Source organism: Ananas comosus, linkage group 20 (assembly GCF_001540865.1).
Source record: "Ananas comosus cultivar F153 linkage group 20, ASM154086v1, whole genome shotgun sequence".
Lineage (NCBI taxonomy): Eukaryota > Viridiplantae > Streptophyta > Magnoliopsida > Poales > Bromeliaceae > Ananas > Ananas comosus.
Window position 1 is genome coordinate 3,328,988 of NC_033640.1, and position 27,830 is coordinate 3,356,817.

The 27,830-nt window shown below is 39.2% G+C and overlaps 1 protein-coding gene across 7 annotated transcripts in view; it reads right to left on the reverse strand.

The window, feature by feature from the left end:
- The window catches only part of LOC109725534 (tRNA dimethylallyltransferase 2), a 40,584-nt gene extending 21,695 nt beyond the window's left edge, over positions 1–18,889 (reverse strand). The window contains exons 1-11 of one of the 7 annotated variants that reach the window (XM_020254760.1): positions 18,542–18,889; positions 16,706–16,785; positions 16,537–16,605; positions 16,363–16,435; positions 16,177–16,271; positions 15,572–15,646; positions 13,667–14,029; positions 13,492–13,567; positions 13,214–13,298; positions 12,889–12,930; positions 12,501–12,611 (exon numbers count right to left, since the gene is read on the reverse strand). In XM_020254760.1, the coding sequence (XP_020110349.1) occupies positions 12,900–12,930; positions 13,214–13,298; positions 13,492–13,567; positions 13,667–14,029; positions 15,572–15,646; positions 16,177–16,271; positions 16,363–16,435; positions 16,537–16,605; positions 16,706–16,785; positions 18,542–18,797 (1,203 nt within the window). In that variant the 5' untranslated portion in view covers positions 18,798–18,889 and the 3' untranslated portion in view covers positions 12,501–12,611; positions 12,889–12,899. Of the gene's footprint in view, positions 1–12,500; positions 12,931–13,213; positions 13,381–13,491; positions 13,568–13,666; positions 14,030–15,571; positions 15,647–16,176; positions 16,272–16,362; positions 16,436–16,536; positions 16,606–16,705; positions 16,786–18,541 lie in introns of those variants that run through there. The other 6 variants (XM_020254759.1, XM_020254757.1, XR_002220296.1 and 3 more) reach the window with 6 other exon arrangements.

Sequence of the window (27,830 nt, forward strand, 5' to 3'; positions counted from 1 at the left end):
AGGGTTTAGGAGCCTTGAGCTCCCTGGCCACCGCATCGCCCAGGTGAAGCTTGGGCTTGGGCTTGCTTATGTGGGCTAGGCTTGCCCTTTCTCCGCCGCCACCGCCGCAGCCGGCCAAGGGGAGCACGAGGCTCCCCGCAGCCTCCGCACCCAACCCCGGCCGGAGCTACCTGCTCCCAGCCCTATCTGCCTAGTGCTTGCCATCTGAAGCTCCCCCGATCTGCCGAAAAGGGAGCACGGCGATACCTGACCCTCGCTAACAGTCGTACTGACCTCGAATCCTACCAAAAAGGCTCTGTTTCGCTAGGGTGCCATCGTCGCTCCCGGAACACTTATGTTACAGCACTTCATAAAGCTTCGGCACGCTCCTCGGCCGTCGTTTGCGCTCCGGACAGCGAGGACCGACACGTCGAGACCTATTCGCTCGTGCTCTCGCGTCGTCCCGAAGGCGCACGATTTACGGTATAGACACTAAACAATCACTTAAATGTTTATTTTGTGCAATTATTGAAATGTTTAGGGGTTTATTTGCAAATGTCGTTGCATAGGCTGCCGCGGGCAGCGCGTGGTCACTGTGTGTGACACTATGGACTAGTCGTCTAGGTTTCGAAGCCTTCGTGTAAACGAAAAAAGGTTTCGGTGCGTTTCTAACAAAGTCACCGATAGAACACGAATTCGCATCGTGATGAGTTTCCAGCTGCGTGGTTGCCTTGGAAATCATCACCTAGCCTTGTTGGCTAGCCGTCGTGGTTGCCTCGAGTGTTCGGAGGCAACAGGTGAGCGGCAGAGGGTTCCAGTGCCAAATTGGACACTACCGGAAGCTCCGATGATAACCGAGTTAACCTAGAAGTTTGTAGTTGCTCCCCAGACACCCAAATTGGTGCGCTTCAGGTCAGCGAGTGACTCGTGGCACAAGTCGCGGCGTTTCGAGACATTTCGAGGGTCTTGGGGACATCCCGGTGCTTTTTTCAGGATTCCCGACGAGTTCGGGAATCGATTTTAGGAAACCTATTCGGCGAGTGGTTTGGGATTGTGATCGATGTGTATCAAGTCGGTAAGATTAGATCCTGACTCTGTGGACCTAACTTAGGTCCAGTCGACGATCCTCGACCACGGGAGCTAGGTGCAGCTGCAGACACAGGTGGGTATTTTGATCGAAAGTCGGTATTGTGGTGCACGCTCGGTGATGTTCCCTTCACTCTTACTTGTTCTTGCATATATCTAGTCTATTCTAGCTTGACACCATATGACTTCGCTATACATATGCTCTACTTAGTTATGCTCTTGTTTTCCTATGTCATAACCTAGAAGTAGAGCAGTAGTGGTTACTTTTACATGATCGTGTACATTATTGTTGACCTAAGTGGTTGGTTCTTGTGGATACCCCATTGTTGACCTGAGTGGTCGGTTCTCGTGGATGCATCATTGTTGACCTGAGTGATAGGTTCTCGTGGATAGGATGACCTGAGTGGTCGGTGCTCCTACACTCATGTTGTTGATGAACTCGTACTTTCTTATTGACCTGAGTTGTCGGTTCTTATAGATACATCCTAAATGACCTGATTTGTTGGTGCTCCTATACTCATGTTGTTGATGACCTCGTACTTTCTTGTTGACCTAAGTGGTCAATACTCTGTTGATGACCTTGTACAATCTAGTTGACTTAAGTGGTCAGTGCTCATATACCAGTATTGTTTCAATGACCTATTGGTCGGTGCACCCTAAGGGGTTAGATTGTCAGTATTCGCCGACGAACAGCTATTGATCATATTCGCATCGATCGCCACAGCTCGTGAGCATTTCACATACACCAACGGTCTGATCCACTGCAAGACGGTGTTCTTTTCCAGTAAAGTAGTCCTACGTCCAACCCGTGAGCCCAGTGCTAGGGTTATATGCCAGGTGTGCAAGCAGAACGTGGCTTTTGCCTGAGTTCTTTAGACCGACACGGCGATGCAGATTAAGTACTTTTGGACTTCGTTCGGTTGACACATATTGGTTACAATAGCGGTCGTTGCATTATAGTTCCATTTCCTCTCACTTATATTGCTACCATAGACTCTCCTTTATATATACTCGGTTACCCGTGAGTACACTTGCCTTCATCGGCTTGGGGTACCCACTGGAAAACCCTTTGTTGGTTTCTCACCCCTCTGTCTACAGGTTGTTAAGTCTTGTGTGTTGGCAAGTTTCATGAAGTGAGTCGGAGTCTTGAAGGATCGGTGCGTATCGTCGAAGATCGAAGAATCCAAGACTTCGAAGAAATCGAAAAATAACTCATGACGTGAATCACGATGTCCAGATAAGTTTTTAATTCATGTTATAATGATTCATACTTAGTTATAGGCATTAGAATCATAAACTCAAAGTTTACTCGATTAGAAAGTGCGTCGGAACTTTGCGAAACTCGAAACTGTGAAAAAAATCAGATTTATGCAAAGTGTACCGGTACAACATCGGAAGTGTACCGGTACAAAATGTGTTCCGGTACAACCAGCGACTTGTCACCGGTTACAGTGTTGCGCAGGTTTTCTCTTCCGTCATCGTGTAACCGATAACAGCTTAAAAGTGTACCGGTACACAATGTAAAAAATCCGAAAAGCTTTCAATTTTCAAATCCAACTCTAATTGATTCTAAAGTCTATAAATAAGCTATTAGAGGTTCTCTAACAAATTAAGTATCATGAGAATACATGTTTGAGAAACCCTAGAGGCTAGGATTTCGTTCATAACCTATTTTCTACAAAATAACCTCTTTTAGGTCAATTCGAGATATCGTAATTCGAGATCTTAATGTCGAATTGATCTAAGACTTCGTTTAGAGTTTGGTCTCTGGTTCTTCATCAACATTCTAAGCGAAGGATCACCATAGCATGATGTTTTTCATGGATGGCGTCGTGGATTCGGCGTGATTAAAGGCGGTTCGTGGATTCGGATCGTAGGCTCGTGGATTCGAGTGGCGTTCGTGGATTCGGACGTGTCCGAGGCATTCGTGGATTCGAACGTGAGGGCGTGGACAACCTGGAGGATTGCGCGAGATTCGTAAGAGGTTAAGAGAGGTCGAGTCTGTGGAGTCGGTAATCACCTTATAATCTTTTCTCTTAGTGAATTATTTTTTTCGCGTGTTGGTCCCGTGGGTTTTTCTCCAAATTGGAGTTTTCCCACGTAAATCTCGGTGTGATTTTTATTTTTCACACTTATTTTTATCGCATTAAGATTTGTGGTTTTTGGGTATTACACCTATTCACCCCCCTCTAGGTGTTGGATACAATCTAGATAGATCCTTGGGCTCCTTTAAAACTTACACAGGTGACACGGGTTGGAGCTATCGAGACGGTGCGTGAGGCCGTAGATAGCATGGGATAGAGGTCCCAGCCTTACAGTATCAGTTTTTGTTTGATTCATAATGTATACATGTTAGTAGATGGACTTGACAGCTCAAATTCTTGGCACGCTTATACTTGTTAGTAGTTAGACAGTATTGTGGTTCAATAGATTTACTAGTGAAACTTTGGTTACATATGAGGTTTTGGACTTAGATTTCGAAAGAAGGTTTTAAAATATACTAGTGGTTTTCGCAAATAATGGATTTCTACTCCTCGCGGTAGCTTGTTTTTAAAATAAAGGTTTTCATGCGGAAAACGGTTTTCAAAATGGTCTCCGGCTTTTCGAGGCTTTTCGAAAAGTTAAGAGTTTCAAAATAAGGTCTTCGTGTGGGAGACGCTTTCAACTAATAGGGTGAATGTGGAATGATTGTGACTAAGGGCGGTAGCTGTATAACGTGGAAACTTGTTGAATGTTGATCCTTGTACTTGTGGGTCTTGTGTGTGTGAGTGGTATGTCATGGTTGTCACTTGTACTATGTGCTACGCCGTGCTAATACAGGGAAGACTGTCCATTTAAACAAAAAATTTCTTGTATTTGTGGCGGGTCTATTACGTCCTTGGGTCAAGGTTAGAAAAAGAAGAAAAAAAAAATTAGGCACTTTTTCACTGATTCTCAGTTACTAAATGGCCCGATTTCAAAATGGCTTTACAAAAAGGGACCCCGGAACGTGACACTAAGATAAACAATCAGGACCACACCGGAATGTCGATCGGGTGATTGCAGATCGTGAGAATGTGTGATGCTACCACTTCCACAGTAAGAATTATGCCATAACAATCGTACAAGGTACCACCGACAAGCCTAGGGTACTAAAGGAAGTGCCCTTGGGGCACACAAAGGGTCTGACGAATGAAAGTGATGCGGACCGGGTCCCTTGTCAGGTGTACGAACGTCGTTGACGCTGCAAATGCAACTTGAGCATGTGGCTCGATCAATCCGGACTGGGTTCGGATTGAATTGCACCCGTTAATTTCTAGAAGTATCTAGGATTATGCGATTTTGTTTAAAAATCTGTTTCTTTGGGTAAGTTAAGATTTTAGTTATTCTGTTAGAATAGGTTGAGATTTTTATTCTATTAGGATAAGTGGAGATTATATTATGATATTTTTATTTTGTTAGGATGGTTGTTGAGATTTTATTTCGAGCTTATTCATCTGTTAGGAAAGCTCTTTAAATAAGCCTATGTATGTAACGATTAAAATAGTGAAGATGAATATTGCTATAGCCATTGAAATGTGTTCTCTAGTATCCTTCGCATTTATGCGTCGATCAGAGTGAGTCCGTGGGGAGTGAGTCCCTTTATCTTTCTTTTCTTTTCTTTTCTTTTCTTTTTCCTTCTGCCTGCATTCATCGCTGTCAACATCACCCACCATCGACGTCGTCTCTACCATCGCAGCCACCGTCACCTGGAGTCGCGACCGCCTACAACGCCGCCCTGTCATGACGTCTCATTGCCACCTGCAAACATCACCACTGTCTTGCCTCGCCACTACCGATCGGTACGCTCGAGCCACCTCCCGATCATTTCGACGTCAATGATCAAACCAATGCCATCTAGCTTGTCCACCAAGCACAATCGGTTTTCTTTTCTTTTATCCTTCTAATCATCTTATCTCAATCCTCTCATTTATTCTCCCTCTCCCCAACCCCCTTCCTTTAAATAACTCCCCTTTGCTTTTTGTCCATAGATGCTGCCCAAAGAGAGACTTGGATCCGATAGATTAAGAACGGGCTGTCCCTTTTCAATTTGGAGTTACTAATATCGCCTACAGAGCGTTGACAGATTAGATCGAATGTCACGCCCCGAGCCCGCCTATTTGGTCGGTTCGGGCACGCCGACAGACCGCCAAACGGACAGAGTTTTCCCTGTACGTCCAAGGCGTCGCAATCATTACAATCACAAGAGGTTCCAAACAGGAACAATATTCAGACAACGATTGCATAAGGAAGGTATCAAACAACATAAATCCTATGCTATTACAAGCATTCACATTTATGTTACATTATTTGCAATACATCCTCAACTTCCAAATACAATCATAATTATTACAAGTTTATTTCTTTCATCTCTAACCCCTAAGCTAGGCCACTTTGGGGTACCGCTATCTCTGGTCTCGGTGGTAAGGCGCTATCTACGGAGCTACGCCCTCTCCTTGCGCCGCCGCGCCGCTCACGTGCGAACCTGTAACCCCCAAAACCACACGGGGGTGAGAACTATATAAATATAGTTCCCAGTGGGTACGGCCACCCAAGGGAAGAGCTCGACCCACCAGGTCCGAAGGAGGCAAGCTGCAGGTTAGTTCAATAAACAGATAGATATGATAGTAAAATTATGCAACTAACAATACCATGCATTGCCTCGCGATATGCAATAATGCAACTATATAGCCAACTAGTAGTTCAATTGATACTACTTTCAATCCTGCTATCCATAGCTCATCCAATTGACTTCTAAGTTTTCCTCTATCTTAGATTCATGTCAATTACCATTCTAATCATAAGGTTTCATTGACCTTTACTGTTTGCTCACAAGGTTTTTATCTACCTTTACAATGCACATAATTCTCATGAATTTATTACCCAATCCTCTAGCTGGCCCATAGGCGCGCCCTCAACTCACATCTCAAATCCGTCTATGGAAGGGGACTCGAACCCCCGAGGGACCGTCTGCGGGACCCCATATAGGCTATCCCTTGGGACCCCAAATAGGCTATCCCAATCGTTTCACGTGCCAAGACTCCGGAGCTCGCACTACTTGTGCGGGGCGACCGCCACAAGCGCTGAACAGACTGTGTGAGTATGATCAAATCCGTTTCCAACGAAGGTACCCGGTCACTATGACCAACATGCACAAGTGTTCTTTTAACACTACGTTCTAATGCCACTCGTCAAGTTGTTTACTTGGTATACATATGCCACTCGTCAAGTATGTACTTGGTTCACATGTCACTTGCCATAATGCAATTGTCCCGACTATACTAGTCATATATCATCATATTCATCAATACAAGATCAAGTTATTGTTTAACTTATCTCTATAGGGTTCTATGTCACCATTCCTCTATTCTCATGCGTCCTAACTCAAGTGCCAACTCATGTTGCTACACTACTATGGATCATGCAAGAATAGAAATGCGACTATCTAATACCCTATCATGTATATGTATCAACTAGCATCTCATGATATGTCAACATCATTTAGTATATGCCTCATGTCATCATGCATTTACATTATATGCATCAAGAAGTGTTATACTTTCGCTTCGACATGGAAGTGAGCTAATAACTTCGGTGAGCACAACCCACCTGTTAGCGCATTCCGATTGCTTGTCGACACTTGCAATCGGCCTCCCGCAGCATCCGGTGCCCGGTTCTGCCGGAACTTGCAATTGCGCACCGACCGCGCATCGCTTCGCAACCTCGGGCAAAAAGGGTCTTCGTTTTGTTGTTACGGTGCCTCAAATCAGATTCCATGATTTTACGACGTCGCCTCGGCCCTCCCGGCGGACCCGAAGCCTAAACGTCCGTTTCTTTAATAACTTCGCACCGGCTCCACGAATCGCCGAACCGTCTTCGCCAACGCGTTCGTTTACCTATCAATTAGGTTTACGAAGGGTCAAATTAGATCAAACCCCACCTAATTTGCAAACCCCCATTTTCACACCTTAGCCTCAACATATGCTCCAAACAATCCAAATATTAAGGATTTAACAAGCTAACTTCACATTAGAGGCTATTAGAACCCTTAAAGCTAAGGATTAAGCCAAATCCCAAAAGCTTACCCCAATGTGAACGCCGCAACGAAAACACGTCGCTCCAACGGGCGCACGAAAGCTCAATCCGTCGCCTCCAACGCGTTCGCAAGCTCGATCTCCACCAACGCCGCGAATTTGGGCGAAAGATCTAGAGAGATGAGAGAGATATTTAGAGAGAGAAAGAGAGGGTTTCTCTCTCCTTCACCATGAACGCATGGTAGTGGTGATGGTGGTCGGCTGATGGAGAGGGAGAAGCCTAGTAGCTTCTACTTATAGTCAACCCTCAATAGTAGCATACACTATTCACATCAGGCAGCTCCAAATCTGATATCTTTCGCCGGAGCTCCCTGAATATCCGTTTGAGCTCAAATTTGACAGTCATATTCGGTTTTACTTAAAGAGTCCAAAGAAATTTTAATATTTCAGTTTCGACCCCATTTGGTCACCGAAAACTGTGCCGAACTGCAATCTTTATCAGATGGCTTTCGGATTTTATTTCTCACTCTACGGGGGTCAGAAAAATATGAAACTTTAAATCTAGCCTCATTAAAATATTTCCGACTTATCCTCCAATTTTTATAATTTTATGAGACTGTGCATTTTCTGCTAATTTATCTGTTCCGTTTCCAACAGAAAATTCTAGATCTTCTGTTTTCGCTCCGATTTCAGCACAAGTCACTCCTGACTTATGTTTTACTCCTCTAAATCCAATAAAAATAGTTTCTCATACTATTTTTATTTATTTTTATTTTATATTTAAAAAAAATCCAGTATGTTACATTCCACCGCAACCTCACCGGAACCATTTAAATGTACACCGTAACTTCATAGTTTTAGAAGTCCGGTACCTTACATCGAACATCCCCAATTTCTTAATTAATTTTAGCTTCGCGTCATCTATCGGCCCCCTTCTTTGTTTTTGGTCTAGAACTATTTTCTTTTTCTTTTTCTTTGCGAGTCCGGATTGTAGGTCCCGTTGTGTTGCATTCAACTTGCATTAGAGAACCTTTTAATAAAAGGATTTGATTGCATACAACATTTCATGTTTACATTCATCCTACATAAGAAGGTGCTACTCCACTGGAGTATGTGTGTAATTAAAAATTAAAGTCAATCCGCAAAAGAATAACAAGAAATTCTTATTCGGAGGCTCCTTTGGCAGTAGAGCAGCGAAGCAAAAGACCAAAAGAGGGGGCAGGTTGATAGCAAAAATTATATTACACTCGGGGTAGCTCAGTGGAATATACAACATACAGGGCACTACTGGAACCTATTGGACTGTGTAAAAGCAGAACACGTCCCAACGGCAAATCGGGCACCAAACAAGAATCAAAACGATGGCCAGAACATAAGCTACCTAAATCGATCGTCAACCTTGTATCTCGTCCCTCGACGAAGTAAACAAGGCATGTCATCTGTCTCATAGAAGAATCTAATGAGCGGTAGGGTATATTACATAAATTGATACTCATAGATGAACATGAGCTGAGCAATACTGAGCCACTCCTTACAAACTACATGTAACGAATCAGAGCCCTAAACCTAATCTACTTCTCTTTAAAAAAAAAAAATTTCAATTTTTCATCCCTTCTTTCCTCGTTTTCTTGCCTTGGGAAGCCCATGACACACGTAGATTCAGTAATAGTAAAGCAAAAAATTATGATGTGTAAAACAATTCCTATATAAGACATGGTCTATGGCAGTAGTTTATTTGACATTAGATGTTAATAGTGCCCCAAAAGTTGCATTCCTGGCAACATTTAAATACATGCATTTTATAATACATTTTGATGCGGGACAAATTAGGATAACTCTAATCTATCTTGCAAGTGATGAGTCCAAAATCAATTTAAAACCAAATTTAGAATTTTCTAAAAATCTTTAGATTAATTTTTAGTTTTTTTAATTTATAAAAGAATTAATGAAGTTTTAAATTAATTTTCAGAATTAAAAAAAAAAGAAAAAATAAAACAAGTAGTACGGCTCTAAGAAAAGGTTCAAATTTTTTTATTTTGTAATTTTTTTTAATAAAGTAGCCAATAATAGGGGAAAAGAAAATTTAGAAGAAGGAGAAGAGAGAAATAGATGAAAGGAGAAAAGAAGAAGAGAAAGAGAATATAGAATCTCGTAGAAAGAAGAATCTTGCCGGCGCACACAGCAGAGAAGAGGAAGGGAAGAAGATACCATGATCGCAGTCAAAACACAAATCCAAATTTTATTCCATCATCACTCATCTCTCCAAATTACAAGGCATAGGCTATATTTATAACCTTCCAAACATAATCCTAATCTAATTCAAATTCCATTATTTTAGGAATCTTTTCTAATTCGAATATATCTATAAAACACCTAAACTATATCCCTAATTTTTAGAGATTTATTTCATATGATAAATCCTAAAAAAATCTTTAAACCAACTAAAACAAATTAACAAACAAAATAATTCCAAAAATTAGAAAAAATAATTAAAAACCTAAACGAATAAATAATATTTGCATCCAATTCTGCATCACATTCCTTGTCACTATTTCAAGAACAACTCAGGGATTGGCTAGTATTTTACCATCACAATCCAAGCCTCAAATGCATAAACAAGAGGAGACCACAAATTATCAAGAAGCTTATAGATGATACCAGTGGTGGATCCAAAAAATTTTCATAGTAGGGTAATATATAATGAACAAAAATATAAAATAAATAAAGAATTAGTGTACTAAATATATTTTTATGTACTATAACAACTCAAACAACTACTATTTACAAACAAAAAGAATAAATTCACAAGTAATAAAAAGCAAATAGAAATCAATACACATATCTAATACTTTGCAACCCAGTTAAAAAATTGGGTGGAAAGAGATTTAGTAGGCACGTAAGTGGTATTGGGTTTGGTCTTTGGAGTCTTAATAATACACTAATTAGATTATCATGTGGTTAAAATAAGCGTAAGAAAAAGATAGGATGAAAAAAAGTTTGGATTTTTTATTTTTTAAAGATGCTGCTACTGCTGGATCCACTACCCTTTTTTGTGTTCGACTTTTAACCCTCTGTCTTCTTGGGGGCCCACTACCACATGGGCCCACAAGAAATAAAGAGATGGCACTGGTACACAGCACCATCTTTTTTATTGACCTCACTTTGGGGCCATTTATGTTAGGGTCAACTAGCCCCATAGTAGGGTCAAAGAGACAATGGAAGGCCTTTCATTAGTTTACATTAGTGGGGTCAATAGACCCCACTGAAGTTAAGGTGGATTTGCCACTACATGATAGTTCAACTAAAGACACGCCAACACAAATATCACAACCTTCGAAGGCAATAATAATTCTAATAAAACTATGTGATTCTAAAATGCAGAGTGTTGTGAGAACCGATTTGGTATAAAAGAGAGGACCTTTCTTACAAAATAACCTCTAAAATTTTATAATTTGCGAAATAACCCAATCTAATTGATATTTGGCAAACTAATTCTCGAAACACGGTGAATCGTTCACCGCATTTTGAAAGATTTCAAGGTCATTTAAAGGCAGTGAATCATTCACCGCATTCATTAAGGCGGTCAATGATTCACCGCCTTCTTCATAATTTTTTGGAAAGAGAAAAAAAAGTGAGGTTGTTAAAAATTGTACGTAGATTATACGGGAAATAAAAAAAGTGAGGTTGTTAGGATTGTATATGGATTATTAGAATTTTTTTTTGATTGTTAGAATTTGTATGGATAGATTATTAGGATTTTTCTTATTGCTAGGATTGTATGGATAGATTATGAGGATTTTTAAGTTCTTAAGATATGTGATGTTTGATGATTAGGATTGTATGGATAGATTATTAGAATTTTTTTGATTGTTAAAATTGTATGGATAGATTATTAGAATTTTTAGATTGTTAAGATACATGTGATTTGTTGAAATATTTATGTGATTGCTAGGATTATATATAGGATATAGAAAGAAACAGTAAATAAGTGAAAGACAGTGAATTATTCACCGCTTTTGTGAGGAATACGGAAGGCGGTGAATCGTTCACCGTCTTTATGAAGGCGGTGAATCATTCACCGTCTTTAAGAGAAAATTCCAACATAACTCCTACATGGCAAAAAAAAGGATTAGTTTTTCAAATATAATTTTAGCAGGTTTATTTCGCAAATACCAAAATTTTAGAGGGTTATTTTATTTAAAAAAAAGTCCTAAAAGAGAGGTTTAAGGGTCAGAGATTCAACCAACGTCGAATTAGGGTTTAACCATAATTACAGCAAATAGTTTTTTAATAAATGTATGTTAAAAAAATTATACAAGATTTGTTGTGTTCAATGCCTAAGTGGTCAACGAACAGTCAACCTTTTACTTAAAAAGGTTTGATATTCAAACCCTATAACACCCAAGAAGTGGAATTTTCCTTTCTATTCTTTTCTATTCTCAATAGGGGCTAATATGACTGCCCAATTTAAATTGTTTACAGCATAAATTAGCCAATTCTTTTTACGATTTTCTTCATGAAACGATTTGTAAGCTAGGATGAAATAGACAATACCAAATTGGCAGTCGGACCAGTTCCTAGTTAAGCTGTTCCAACCAGCCCGTCAGTTCCGGCTTTCTAAACCTAGAAAATATACCTAACAATAACAGTTCCAACCTCCTCTAGAATAGCATTATTGATGCACTTCGGAAATGAGCCTTCTCATATTTTTAGCTCTTTAAGTTCTAATTTTTGTTTAAGAACTTATGTTTTAATTGTGATTGATTAGTCATTTTCAGATTGTTAGTGGTGTGCCATTCCGATGATGCACATGGGTGGGTATTAAGAAGATATCTATCTTCTCCATAATTGCTTTGATTTATTCACTGGGCTTTTAATGATTTTAGAAGCTGTTCGAGTCCGATTCAAGTGCAATCTTAAATTGCCCAATCAGTTTACTTCTAATTGAGTTAATTCTTTCATCTTTGCACTTTTGGTTCAGATCTGAATAACTGGGGCTTCATATTTGGGTTTGGGTTTCAATTAATGCCCTATGATTCATTAAACCCTAGCAGGTTCAACCTATTTTCCTAATTGCCAGACCCTTTTCCTTTGGATTGCTTGTCGGACTATTATCGGTGTTGCCTGACCCTTGTCCTTTGGATTTCTAGTCGGTCTATTATCGGTGGATCTAATTAAAATAACTATTTGCTGGTTCCGGCATTGAGGTAAGATGTTGGTAATTTTCAGCTGAGGTTTCTGCATCCTCTTGCGTCGTCTCTGCTTTGACGATCTCCTCCTCTCTTTCAGCCATGGGTTAGGCCCTTCTCTTCTCCTCTTTGCTGCCCCTGGATTGGGCATCCTCTTCTCTCTTCTCTCTCGCGCTCTCCTCTCGCTGCATCCTCTTCTCTCTTCTCCTGCTGCGCTGGATTGGGCTTTCTTTTCTTCCACACCCTCCCTTTGCTGCCATTTATACGCTACCATCCTTGCTGCTGTTCTTCTCAAACCTGACCACTGTTAGAGCCCAATTGATGGTGATTTAGAATAAGGATTGTTCCAGACTGAACTGCATCTGATCAAGGCTTCAGTATTATTAATTCTCGACAGCCTTCTGAAGATAAAAAAAGTCCTGAGCACACCAATAGGTTCTTGGTTCCTATTTTATTGACTTTTTGCTCAATTTTTATTAGGTGTGCATCGGAATATTTAATTTCAGAATAATATAGCTTTTCTATTTGAGTTATTATATTTCCAGCTGCCTCAGTTGTTCCATGCTTTATTCCCCACTTACCTCCATAGTCGTTAGAGTTTTCCCTCAAAGCTATAGTTATCCCTGCAATTATCATAGCTATCACTTTGATGTCAAATTAAACATGAAATTGACTTTGATCTTGGTAATTCTGTAATAATGGGATAATTAGGGATAAGAATAGTTACTGCCCTAAATTTACGCTCAAACCAAATTGTACCATAGATATAAAGGCGAATACATGTAAAAATGACCAAAAAAACAAGTTAATATTCAAAATGCAAAAGAAATGTGCGATACAAAACAGTTGAACATGGGACAAGAATCTGCTTCTGGCTTCTAACAAAGCCAAAGGGAGAAAACTAACCTCACAGATATATTGAGTCCACAAGTCCTTTGAAACCAGTACCTGGCTTTGAACATCACCAAGTTCTTCACTACATGCCAAAGAACTAGCATTCTCGCACAAAAAAGTTCTAAGTAAATCAACACAATCGCCCACAATTTTCGTATGCCATATATCTCCTGCCTCGCCTAGCAAAACATACATTTGATGAAAGGCAAAAAAGCAAAAAAAAAAACTAAGTAAATGATAATTATGAGGTAACTAGGTTTGATCAAGAGCCAAAAGATAAGAAAGCATACAAAAGAACGCTTTTGTTGCGTCAATATAATTCAAGTCCCACCCAAAGTCTTTTTTCAACCGATGAAGTCTTCGTCTCTAAACATAACAAAAAGTATAAATTAAAGTCATAATAAATAGTACATGATTTAAAGGATGCAACGAAAAGCAGGTATTAGAGGAGCAGAAAGTGTTTACTTGACGGCGGACAAGCTTGCGCGTGTTGGCTTTTAGCTTGCCAATGGCTTCATTTAACAAATTCTTCAGTTTATCATCATTGGAATTCAAAACATCAGAAACAGCAAGTTTATGACGCAAATCAGCATCTTTGTTGGCAAAGTAACTTTGAAAGAAGTCGTTAAATTCACGAATGCCAATAGCCTGAAACAGCCCTCGAGTATAAACAGCAGATGGATTGTAAATAGCACGCACTTCATTCAACAGACCAGAATCAATCATGCAATCAACTCTTTGGTCAACATATCGATCCAGTACAGGAAGGGAAGCATCCAGCCATATAAAAAAACAATTGTATCTGAAATTGCTCACTCGACCCCACTTCTGTCCTGCCAACGAAAGAATCAGATTTCTTTCAGAAAAGAGCATCACTATTTGCATCACATATTACACAGCTTTTAGCACAAGCATGAAATGGAGGGAATTATGTACACAATAGTAAGGGAAACCATAATAAGGCAAGTACACTGCACTGGAAAAGAGGAGGCATAGCAGATTTAGAATGATTAGAAAGACATTTGGATGGAGTCAAGTACATGTGCTAAGTTGCTACATGATTTAAATTAAAAAAAGGGATAATTGCCAATATACCCCTCAAAACTTCGAAAATATCTCATTTACCCCAACTTTTTTTTTCTTTCCAATATACCACTCATATGTTCCTCCGTTATTTCAAAATATCCCTGCAGTTACCATCCGTTAAGTTAACTTGGGTTAAACGTAAGTTAAATATCTACCAAAGTTAAAAAAAATCAAAATGTTTTTTTTACCTTAACTTAAGGGCAAATAAGAAATGTTGGTGATGGTAAAAGAGTATATTTGAAAAGATCAAAAGTTAAAATACTTTTTGTGCCCCTAACTTAAGGGCAAATAAGAAAAGTTGGTGATGGTAGAAGGGTATATTTGAAAGGGCAAAATAGTAATTTCCTAGAGATAACAGCTATTGTTAACAGAATTTAACTCTAGGGGTATATTAGAAATAAGTTAGAACTTAATGGGGGTATTTTCAATATTAGCCTTCTAAGAGGGGTAAATCAGAAAGTCGAAAACTTTTTAGAGGTATATAAGCAATTACCCCAAAAAAGAACGAGTAGCAATGCAGTAAACATATATATTTCCATACTAAAACATGAAGCAGCTGCAATAAAATAAGGATGTAAAATTGAAGAAATACAAAAGTACAGAATCATGTTTCAAAGTTAAAATAAAATGCACAAAACATAAAATCCACTTAAAGGAAAAGGCAATGCAAGAAGCTACACATGATCCAGGTGATACAAGCATAATAAAACTAAACCAAATTACCAAGTTTCACATAGATTTTCATAAATATTCTATGCTATTGCCAGATTTCATATTTACTCATACATGCAGATGTGATGTTTCCCAAAATTTCCACATAAAGAAATACTATTTACCCCTTAAATGGAACATACTCAACTTTTCTCAAGTATCATCCGGCTAATTAATGCAAAGGGCAGCTGGGTTGTGTTAAAAAACTAGTCAAATAGACTAATGGCATATTTGCCCTTGATTCAAAAGTTGCAAAACTTCATGAAAGATACACCTTAAAGTTGAAATGTTGGGAACATCATATAAAGCTGACAAGTCTCATATTTATCACACACACCTTCACCATCAACAAAAACCTATGGGGTTGCTGAAGAAGATGACTGACCATGGTTGGCTTAGAAAGAAATTTTTTGCCCCCTCTTACAAAAAGCAAACACTTGTGCTATAATTATTGTACTCAAGAGAATTACATTTGAGGCGAAAATTTGTAATATATTGTAATAGCATATGTAATGAGGGCAAGCATTAATAGTTAACAAGGTTCTCCAAATCAGTTTAGTACAACTGCCTCACCTCTGCAGCCTTTCCTCGGTATAAGTTACTAGGGAGAGCACCCGAGCTAGCATGTAAGCTGAGGTACCGATTTATCTGCAGCATGCGTCAGAAAATGTTAGCAAGGAAAAGGAATAACACAATGTTAGAGAAAAATCCAACAAAGGAAGCTTCATATGCCCGAAAGATAAATACACATAGACCTCAAAGAAGCTAAATCTTACTGCTAATTGATGATTCTAAAGATATAGAGAAGCAAAATAAATAATAATACAAGCTAGTAACCTCTCACAGAACATCAAAAAGGAATAAAAAAACGAAACCTCAACTTGGAAACTTTCACGTGCCTCGTGTGAGAAACTTAAATGCCTGTAACTACGAGCAGATAGGAGAAAAAAACACAATAAAGTGCATAGCTGGAAGAACATATTTTTTCTTCATAAAAAGCAGGCACTATGTGATGTTCTGTCCCTTGTATCCATTTCACATATTTCACAAATGACATAGCAAAAATCTGTGAACTCACTAAGAATCTAAGATTAACCTTTCTTAGGGGCAACCAATATGGAAACCAAGCTATGAAAGGTGAATTGAGGAAGGGAAAAAGAAAAACATAATGTCCTTACTTTTCTCTGGTCATTTGGGTGGATCCTGTTTGCAGCAACTGGATCGATCTCCTTAAGGCGCTCATACCCTCCGCTCACATCAAAATCTTTAAGATCTAAATCAACAGATGAAAGGCATAAAAACTAAAGACTCAGAGATAAACTTCACTAGATGCAGGGCACGTAAATGTCCTTCACTGATTTCACCTGATAGGTCAGCGACAGAGCACTCATGCAAGTCTTCTAACACATCATCGACAAGGAATGGACTCACAAGAGCCTATCACAACCAAGAAACAAAAAATTTAACTAATCAATCACTGAGCTAGAATCCTACTACAACTTGAGTATGCTAAGAAGATTATTTGAAAGGAACTCAACCTGGATATAGTAATTTGTGCCACCAACAATAACTGGAAGGCCATTGCGTGATAATATGTCATCAATGATCTTTAACAACCACAAAATATTGAATTCAATTCATAAGATACAATCAAAATCCCCTTCTAGAAACATGAAATAAAAGAAGAATATTTAAGTAGAATTATACCGGAATAGCAAGATTACGGAAATCTCTGGAAGTGAACTCCATAGAAGCATCAATCATGCCTAAAAGATGATGAGGAACACCTGGAATCGAACAAATATTGTTAAGACTATTGTTGAACTGTTTCCTAATAGACTGATTTTCTGGCGACAATAGCAAAATTGCAAATGACGACCTGAACTTTAAAAAGTAAGAAAAAAGGGGTAAAAAAAATCATTATGCGAACTTACAATTCATCCCAATCAGCTACCTCACCCCAATTTTATTATTTTTGTTAAATAATCAATGACAATATAAAGATACAATATTCATCTAACCCAAAATTATTTAGAAATTCAGAAGCCAAAGAAGTAAGCATAAACATTTAACGATCAAATAACTGCCATATGGAGATGTACTATAAGTCTATAATTAGTTACGGAATGTCACAAGAAGTGAGGAAATTGGGACGGGTGGTTGATTGAAAACATACTGTAAGTTCCTGCAACATTTATAACTTTTCAAAGTTTGGATGGGCATGAATAATTGTTAATGTTTAGGGGGAGTATAAGTGTATAACATATTTTTCCACAGTTATGTTGTAAGCGATAAGACGAGTAGATCAAACGATCTCTCTAAAAGCTAAAACTAATAAAGAAAGGAGTTTTTATTAATTTATATTCAACACTCACCCTTGAGATTTTTTGATACTGATAGGCCCAAAACGTGTAAACTTAAATTAACGGAGAGAAACTAATACTTTGTTTTGACAGAGAGATATGACAGCCAAAAAACCAAAAAAAAGAAAAGGAAAACGAAAGAGAGGGAAAAATAAAAATAAAAAGAGAGTAATTTTTTTGCTTATTGTTTGGACTAAGGGAGGGGGAAAAAATTACACTTCTTCTCCATTTTTTAAGGGAAAAAATTTAACTGTTATGAAAGATTATCTTCTCCTATTTCTCTCCATTTTTTCTTTTTTTCGTCTGTAGTTTTGATCCACTTGACAGAATATAATTCTTTTTTTCTAACTTTCTTTACATTTTCTCTCCATTCAAACAGAGTGCAAATGAATTTATAGCTTCATTTGGATTGTTGGAAATAATATGGATGAAGAAAAAATGAGTGAATAGAAAGAAGGAAAAAAGAGGGAGGGGAAGAAAAAAAGTAATTTTCTTTTCTGTTGTTTGCAGTAAAGGAAGAAAAGAAAGAAAATAACTTTCTCTTCCTTTCTCTCCACTTCTCTCCACTTTTGGAGATATACGTTCCTCCATATTTCTCTTCTTTTTCCTCGTCTAGTTTTGGTCCAAAACGACAGAAATTTTTTTCTCCTAATTTTCTTTTCTTCCCTCTCCTCTTCTCTCTCCAACCACACAAAGTGTAAGAGTCTGATAATAACAGAATTCAAACTCAGAATCTCAACAGATTATTCTATAGGGCGTGATTGGTTCATGAGTCGAATGGAAATGAGAAATAAAATTGGATTGCGTTGGAATGAAAAATGGAACTACGAACGATCCAAAAATATTTAGTTCATTATTAGAATGAAAATCAGAATAGATAATTATGACACCTAAAATTTATTCCGAGATAGAGTTTTAGTTAGAGGAGAGGCGATTAATGAAGTGAGAGGAGGGGAGGCGTTGGTGAGAGAGAATTTTGAGGATCTGGAGTCATCTCTATTCTATTCCAGAGTGGAATGAAAATCGAAATCCCATCCCTATAAAACAAACACCGACTATCAGTATAGAATCCACAGCTGAATCAGTGGACGTCGGTCTTAAGTTTTAATTTCAGAGTCTAAAATAAGCGAACCAAGCAAGCAAGCCCTAAATGTTAAGATAGCAGACAAGAAGAGGAGACCGTTGCGATCGGAGGGAGGAGGCTTGTTGGTGACGACGTCGAGGCCGTGGTAGACCTGCATGGAGTCGGCGTTGACGACCTCCACACCAGGGAAGACGGAGGCCAGGTCGATCGCCAGCCGGGACTTCCCGGCGCCCGTCGCCCCCATCACCACCACCACAGCCCCCTTCTTCTTCTGCTGCTTCTGCTTCCTCCTCTTCTCCTGCGCTGCCGATTCGCCGCCGTCGAAGGCGATCGTCGTCTTCTCTTCCCCCATGGGGTCTTGGCTGCACCGTAGGATAGTTTCGCCGCGGAACGGCTGGACGAGTCTGGGTACGCTCTACAAAATAAATAAATAAAAATAATGGGCTAATTGCATACAGGTCCCGCAAACATATTGATTTATAAATATTTCCCTGTAAAATTTACCTTTCATGAGTTACTAGGGAAAGACCCGCGATGCTGCGAATATAAAAATATTTTAATAATAAATTTTGATTTATATTTATATATATTTTATATAGTTTTATAAGTCTAATTATTGATTAAGTAAAAGTTATATTAAAAATAATTTAATAATTAAATATGTTTAAAGAAAAATAATTAAAACTGGTATATGTGCAACATAAATTTATATAACAGTTTATTAATAATTAAATTATTTTGTAAAGATTTATGTGAAAAAGATTTGAGATAAATCTATTCAAATAATTTAAATAAATCAGTAAATAAAAGAAAAATAATAGTAGAAGAAATTGTTTATAAAACTATATTTATATATATACAGAGAAACACACACTATGTTTATAAATTGTTATTCCAGAAATTTAAATTTTGTATTTTTTCATATGTCGACATTTTTCATGATTTAGATTGTATCTACCAGAATGGATTTTATTACGCAATTTATTATGCGTATTATTAATACAATTAATTAATTATATAGGGTTTAAGCGTTTAAACTTTGAAGTTTGAAATTTAGAAATAAATATTATAAAATTTAAAATCTGGAGCTTAAAATTTGAAATTATAAATTTTAAAATTTTAATATCTAAAATTTTAAATTTAAAATTTAGAACTAAAAATTATATATATATATATATACATATATATATATATGTATATATATATATGTGTGTGTGTGTGTGTGTGTAGAAGGAGAGAGAAATGGAGGGTTGGGGGGACACGTGTCACTCTTAAGTCCCCTCAAACCCTCCTTTAATGTAGTTAGATAGATTCCTATAAAAGTACTAATATTTTTATATATGTCCCTATGATTTGTTACAGTTGGAGAACCGTTAGAAAAATATTTATATTTTCAATTTTGCCATTACAAATATATTCCTCTAAAAATTATAACAGTATAATATAAGAGGGGTAAAAATATCAAAAATTAATCCAGGTAAATTATTTAACGTATGGTTAACTAAACTTTTCTAACGGATTCTAACGGCAGAGATATATCTGAAAATATTAGGACTTTTGCAGGGATAATTTTCACGCCCCGCGACCGCCAATTTGGTCGGTCCGGGCACGTACACAGATGCCGAACAGACAGAGTCTCCCCTGTCCGCCCAAGGCTCTACAACAACAACAAACATGTATAAAGAATTCGCCCAGAAAGAATTTTGATATGCATGGCTTGCACGAGGGTAAACAACAGGAGCAAGTAAAATTAAACTAGCTATTACATCCATATATTGTATCTTGATTATATTTAACAAAATACAAAGCTTACATTAATCCTCCATTACACATGCTCTTTACGTCCAATTCCAGGTAGTACATAATACATCATTCCTTACATACCCTTTTTCATCAAATACAAAAGATGAAACCAAAAAGGGCACAACTAAGCTCGATGGAAATCCACTACCTAGGGCGCGATGCCATTGCCGTGATTCTCGACCACCTCGCTCGCGCTAGGATCTGTAAGGTTAGTGGTGTGAGAACTAATGAAAGTTCCCAGTGGGTTCGGCTGCCGACCCCGCCGACTCACGCACTAGGTCTAGTCAAGCATATATATGAAAAAGGAATAGATAGTAAACCATACTAAAGCTACTACAATGCCTATTTAATAACTGAAGTAATAAGTAATATGCTCATGATGCATGCATTGCACTTTTACTGTCACGCCCCGCTACCACCAATTTGGTCGGTTCGGGTACGTCCACAGACGCCGAACGGACAGAACCTCCCTTGTCCACCCAAAGCTCCACCCAACATGTATAGCAATGTAATACACTGGATCTTAGCAAATTGCAAGATTCGAGTGTTTGATCTGTGTGTGGGGCCTTTCCACAGTTTTTAGAGGGTCGTTGATAGTGTTCCGACCCCTGGCACGCACCCCGAGGATGTTGGTTTGAAGCTTGGTACCAAAATCCAAAAATTGGATNATGATAGTTGGAGACTTTTACTTCATGCATAGTTGCTTTCATACTTATGCTATTTATGCTAAGTAGAGATATCATGTCGTAATAAGTTACATTTTTTTTGCTTACCTATCTACTTTTATAGGCACTGACATCTTTTGTAGCTTTGGGCCTTGTGGTGCATTCACTGAAGTCAGTAATTGCCCACTGGGAACTATTTTTAATAGTTCTCACGCCCTTGTTTTATGGTTTACTTTTCAGAGCCTTCGGCACCGGCGGAGGCACGGGATCGCGGCAAGGGATCGCTTAACTAGCTAGCGAGGAGCGGTACTTTGCCTAGGTGGTTTACTCTTTCTTTTTGTAGTAGTGAGAGAGAGATTTCTGTATCCGTGTATAGAGACCACCTATGTACCTACTTTTAGCACTTGTACTTGGAGATTCCTATTGTATTTACTTTATGTTTTACTTAGTGGATTTACAATTTTATCCTTATTCCTTGCTGTAGCATTTAGACATTTATTATGCTCTGATACTCCTAGATGTCTTTTATTATTGCTTTACTTATTGTTGTTTTTAGATGCCTTATGCGTTTTAGACGTATGGCGGGTCTGGGCACGTGCCGGGCGGGCTTCCGCTGGGTCCCGGGGGGTGACAAGCAAGCCATACAAAGAGAATGCAACTATAGATGGCTTGCACGAGAGCAAGCAACAACAAGTAAGGGAAAGCACTAATGCTACTCCATACATCCATATATGTCATTTGATTATATTTAACCAAATATAAGTCAACCACATATTACATTCTTTTCTTTTAATATACATCACATGATCCATCCACCAAAACATATGAATTTACAACATTTACATCACCATTCATCATATACAAAAGATGATAAGATACATGGTATGACTATACTCGGGTAGCCGCTATCTAGGGTGCGATGCCCTTGCCGCGATCCTCGACCGCCCCGCTCGCGCTAGGATCTGCAAGGTTAGTGGTGTGAGAACTAAAGAAAGTTCCTAGTGGGTTCGGCCGCCGACCCCGCCGACTCACCCACTAGGTCTACTCAGGTATATGTAGGAAAAGAAGAGATAGATAGAAAACCATACTAATGCTACTTTAATACCTGCAAAGAAAACTGACTCAACGAGTAATATGCTCATAATGATATATGCATGTCTTTCACATTTACCTTGGCTTTTACCCAATCGTCTCGGTTAACTCATGGTTAACCCCAAAACTCACAATCAAATCCCTTTCTTTTGGGGAGAATATCGCTACAACCCGATTGGACCGTCTGCTAGGGAGAATATCGCTACACCCAGTGGTGACAACTCCGGAGCACACTGCTTGAGGTGGAGCTACCGCCCTCAAGCCTAGACCGAATGTGAGTATAATCCAATCCTCAATTTGAGGATGCATAGCCATTCATGCCATTCTTGCCACTTGCCACAATGCTCTTAAGGTTTTACCTTGTCTAGCATACCATATCCTTGGTGTCAATCATGCCGCTAATATCAATATCACATTTGTTTACTAATGTCATAGTCCACGTTCATTTCACACATTCATAGGGTTCTATATGTATGGTCCAATTTCAATTCATACGTTCTCTTATCTAGAAGCATACAAGAGGTTCCCAACCATAACTACATGTCACATAACCCTAAATGCATGAATACCACAATACACATATATGCTCAAAAAGGCAACATAGACATAATGAGAAATTCGATGATTTCGAATAGCACCACCCACCTCGTAGGGATGCCCGTAAGCCTACAATTCACGTCTCGCGATTTATGGTCGCTGATTTTCCGCGACCCTCGGCAAACGAAGCCGAAATGAGATTTTTCTCCACTAACTCAACGTAGACCCGTCGAAATTTCAATCCGAGTCTCCCAACGCGTCAGATTATCCACAAATTAGGGCTACAAGAGATCAAACCCTAGTTAGATCTCAAAGTTTACAAAACCCTAATATTAACCCTAGGATTTCTATCTTTACCAAATACCCCCAAATCTCATGAAGATTCATGGACAAACCTACCATAATAGCTTCTAGAAACAATAGTTAGAAGAAAACACAACTAAACCCTAGCTCAAAGCCACCAAAACTCACCTTGAGTTCTAAGCTTTCTCCTCAACCCTTGCACAATTGCTAGCTTCACCCGAAATTAGTCTTCTTCTCCACCAAGCCCCTCTCTTGGAGCAAACCCTAGTGAGAGAATGAAAAAAAGGGAGAGAGAGAGTAAAGAGTTTTAGAGAGAGAAAGAGATTTCTCTTTTGATGTTGGTGTGAGGGAAATGAGAGCTAAACCATCAAGCCCCCACTTATAAACACTCACACACATACACAATAGCACATAGCCCCCTCACACAACAGAGGCCAACCATCCCTGGCATTTTCGTGTTCGGGGTCCGGACCTTACACTTAGGGTCTAGACCCCGAGAGCATTTTCAGCACATTTCGACTTGAAATTTCCTAACTTGCTCTCCCATGTCCAAATGCCCATTTTATGCACTCCGAAACATTCGGAATGGCTAACGGACCATTCTAACACATCCACCACCACACTTCGGTCAATTTGATAGAAGTTCGGTATAACTCGTCCGGGATCCAATATGTTACATTTACCTTTACCTTTACCCAATCCTGTTGGTTAACCTTTTGGTTAAGACGAACTCACCAAACCAAATCCCTTTTTGTCAGGAAGAATACCGCTATAACCCGACGGGATCGTATGCTAGGGAGAATTCCGCTATCGCCCAATTGATGACAACTCCGGAGCTCACCGCTTGAGGTAGAGCGACCACCCTCAAGCATATCAGACTACCTGTGAGTATAATCCAATCCCCAACTTTGAGGATACCATGTCACTATTGCCACAATGTTCATATGGTTTTCTTTGTCTAGCTTTCCATGATTCTTGGTGCTATTCAATTCATCTAGCCATAATGTCACCTTGTTTACTATTGTCATAGTCCAATACTTTGTTCGTACATTGATAGGATTTCTATATATATATATTTCCGAAGCCTTTGTCATTTCAAATGTACTTTTACATTGAAAGCATAAAAGAGATCCACATATCACTTTAACCCTACAATGCATGAAGACAACACTATACACAAACAAACATACTCAAAGAGGTGACATAGACATAATGAGGAATTCGAAAATTTCGAATAGCACCACCCACCTCGTAGGGATGCCAGTGTAAGGGAATGAATCCTCGCCGCGTAAGTCCGAACTTCGGTCGAAATTGACCAAAGGTCACTTCGGAATGCTTCGGAAAAGCCGAAAGCGCCAAAAATGGCATTTGTGGGTTGTAGAGGACCTTGGAGGGCATGTGTGAGCAAATATGCAAAAATGCAGATTTTGTGTGCTCTCGGGGAGGGTCCGGACCCCGTAGCTGCGAACAGCCCAGTGTAGGCTGTGCACTAATTGCATTGTTTGAGGGGTTTTTATGCAATTGGTGCTAGTAGGATTAAAAAGGGAGGTGTAGAGAGCTCATTTACTCCTCTCTCTCACACTTGCTACCCTAAATTAGAACCTCTCTTTCTCTCTCTCTAAGCTCTCTCTTTCTCTCTCATCAAGGTAGGAATCAAGAGGAAGGGTTGGTGGAGAAGGAAGCTTGAAGGTGGAACTTCATCTTCTTCATCTTCTTCCTCACATTGGGAGAAAGCTTTTGAGGTAAACTTTTGAAGCTTTAATGGTGGATTTCTAGGGTTTGGTTTTTATACTCTAGAATTAGTTTAGTGGAACCCTTAGGTGCTAAATAGATGCTATATGCTTGAATCAAGAGGTTCTATGATGTATTCTTGCAATAGTAGCAATCTAGGGTTCCGGTTGGGGTTTTGCGAAATGTTAGGGTTTGGTCTAAATTAACCCTATATAACCCTAATTGCTAGGTAATATGACGCGTTGGTGAACTCGGTTCGGTGATCCGTCGAGTCCGCGCAGAGATATCGAGGAAAAGTACCGTTTCGGCTTTGTTTCCGCCTGGAGGGCCGAGGCGACGTCCAAAAATCGCGAAACTTGGAATCTAGAGTCGCGGCATCACCAGAAGGTGGGGGGTGCCACCCGAAGCAGTTGAACTCCCTTCTATGTCCAAGTTACATTGTTGATCATATATTCACATGTTGACATTATGCTTTATAGGGTGATTTGGATAGTTTCATTTTTATTCTTTGCATGCCTCCTTGGTAGTGTAGCATTGTGAGCTTGACACATGAACTTAGGATGCATGAGGATAAAGTTTTGTGACATAGAATCCTATAGTAATAAAGTTAAGCGATGAACTTGATCTTGTGATGATGAAAACAAGTGACGTGAACTAATGTAGTAGAGGCACTATAACATGAACGAGTGGCATGTAAACTAGTTGATACAACAAAATGATTTGAATGAGTGGCATTGAACCTTGTGTCACGCCCCGGGACCCAGCGAAAGCCCGCTCGGCGCGTGCACAGACCCACCGTGTACATCAAACAACCATAATGCACACAAGGCGTCTACCAAAAACTAGAAATGAACAAGATAATTTCCTAACAAGGCTATCAGAGCGAGTAATATAAAATCACTATTGTTCTAGCATAAAGAGATCCACAATAAAACAAAAGACTACAAGTAGATCCAAAAGTCTAATGTAATCTCTAAACCAAAATACATAATACATCTTTCCACAAAGTACAAAAACAAAGATGATGTCGGGTCCCTCTAAAATAACTCCGTAGGGCTCTAACTAGTCGCTAACCCCTTGCCACGATCCTTAGCCACTCTCGATACGGATGGCTCTGAAACAAACAACAAAACAGAGGGCGTGAGAACTATTGAAAATAGTTCCCAGTGGGTAAGTCACCGATCTTAGCGAAATAGATATATTTTATATCAAATAAATCTATTTTGAGGTCCAATACAACCTAATTCTAACCGAATTAACCCTAACCCTAACCAAACCCGCTCCACCCCACTGCACCCCTACCCAGCGAACGCCTCAGCCTCGCGAGGACCCCTTCTCTCCTCACGATCCCTCCCCTCTTCCCCCTTTGAGCTCGAGCTCTCCCTCTCTCCTTTACCTCTACTCATTTCCCTCTCCCTCTTCCTTAGAATCTCCTCCAAGCTTTGATCCCATTCCAGAATCGCCCTCGCTTTTGCCCTCAATCTTCTCCACGAGCGGGTGCTTTGAGGAGATCAGCCGCCGCCGGTGTCGCCCTCGGCCTCCTCCTCCACGAGCGTGGCGGCGCTCCGACGACCTCCCTCCGCCGCCACACACCAACGACGAGGTCGGTGCTCCGCTCGGCTCCAAGGGCTGGGCCGACGAGCCCGGGTTTCGCCAGTGGAAGGATAAAGAGGCCGAGATCCTCATCGACATCGAGCCCATCATCGCCCTCACCAAGGATATACTCCACTCCAAGGAAGCGGAACAGTGCTCTCTGGGATCTTGCCATGGATCGATCGATGGGAGCTCGGGGGTCGGTGATCTTGTTAGGGCTCGTGATCACAGGTAACGTGTCGATCTCGCGATCATCGATCTGCATGATTCGCTTTCATTTTTTGAATATCTTGTACTGGATCTGATTTGGTTGTAGGATGCGTTTGTGAACCCTAGATCGGCAATGGCACCCCATTGATCTATAGATGTGATGCTTATTCCTCTAGTTTTCTGTTTTGTTTCTAGATATAAAACCCTAATCGGTGGAGATTGCATGTGAATCATTATCTAGTTTTGAATCGACGATGCCAAACATTAAATTGCAATTCCCGTAACATCATATTATCAAAATTAACTTAAGCTCTTCCGAAGAACTTTTGACGGCGATGTAGCTCCTGTCAAGGTTCACCTTCATGCTTCAGCATGCAACAGGAATTTATATGTTTAGTATGCTTTACTTTAAAATTGATATATTGGCCTCTTCTTAGGATTACGATAGAGAGTTTCTGGTTAAATTGAGTCATGTCGCTGCGTGCGCGGAAATATGGATCAGATACATTGGAGAAGGAATGTGGATATCATGACATATACTTTGATCGATTAGACAAATATTAAAAACCAGAAGAATAAAGTGTTTAGTATGAATGTAAAAATTGTATGAACGGAAAAAAATTGAACAAATTTTATAGGCATAACTACATCATGGATATGTGAAGAACCTACTTGGATATTGTAAAAACTAACTTGTGTGGTATGGGTGTTTCTTTTATGATTGCAAGCACAGAGCTTGATCTTATTCTATTCTGCATGTGATGTGATTTATCATGTGCCTAAATTGGTGCTAAACAACATCCCTGATTTCGTAGAATCTCATTTAATTATGATGATGACATTAAATCAAATATTAGGGAATTGGAAATCTGTTGTGAAATAGTGAAGTGTCAACCTTTATCTTGCGAAGACATTCTCTAGATCTACCTAGAATGTTGATATGCACAGAGTCGATTTAACTTGCTCATGAGTTGAGGTATCCATGAGTTATAGACTCATAGTTAATTGAACTAGTTCTAAATTGATCTAGAAGGTTAGAAGATGAGTGCAAAATTGACAGTTGCTTTTAAGATGTAGATATTTAAAACTACAAGAGCAAAAGTAGTAAAAATTAGAAAAGGCATATGAAGATTGAATTTAGAGATTAGAAAAGAGAAACTAAATTTCAAGTTAATGGTACCTTATTCATTACCTTGGAGGACCCTACCAAATGACGTCTACTTTAGTGCCAAAATGTTGTAATTCATATGGGTTTCTCATCGTGCCTTCAATGTGCATAAGACCTTTCCTAATAGTACGGGATGAGACAAAACCTTTAGTCAACTTGATTATCTAGTATTGCACAATTTTTTTAAAATTTTTTTCCAAAAGTTCCGACACTCTGCTCTTTACAACGCATCTACTGCACTCATTTCTTTTTCTGTCCATATGGAATACTTTCAGGCATGGAT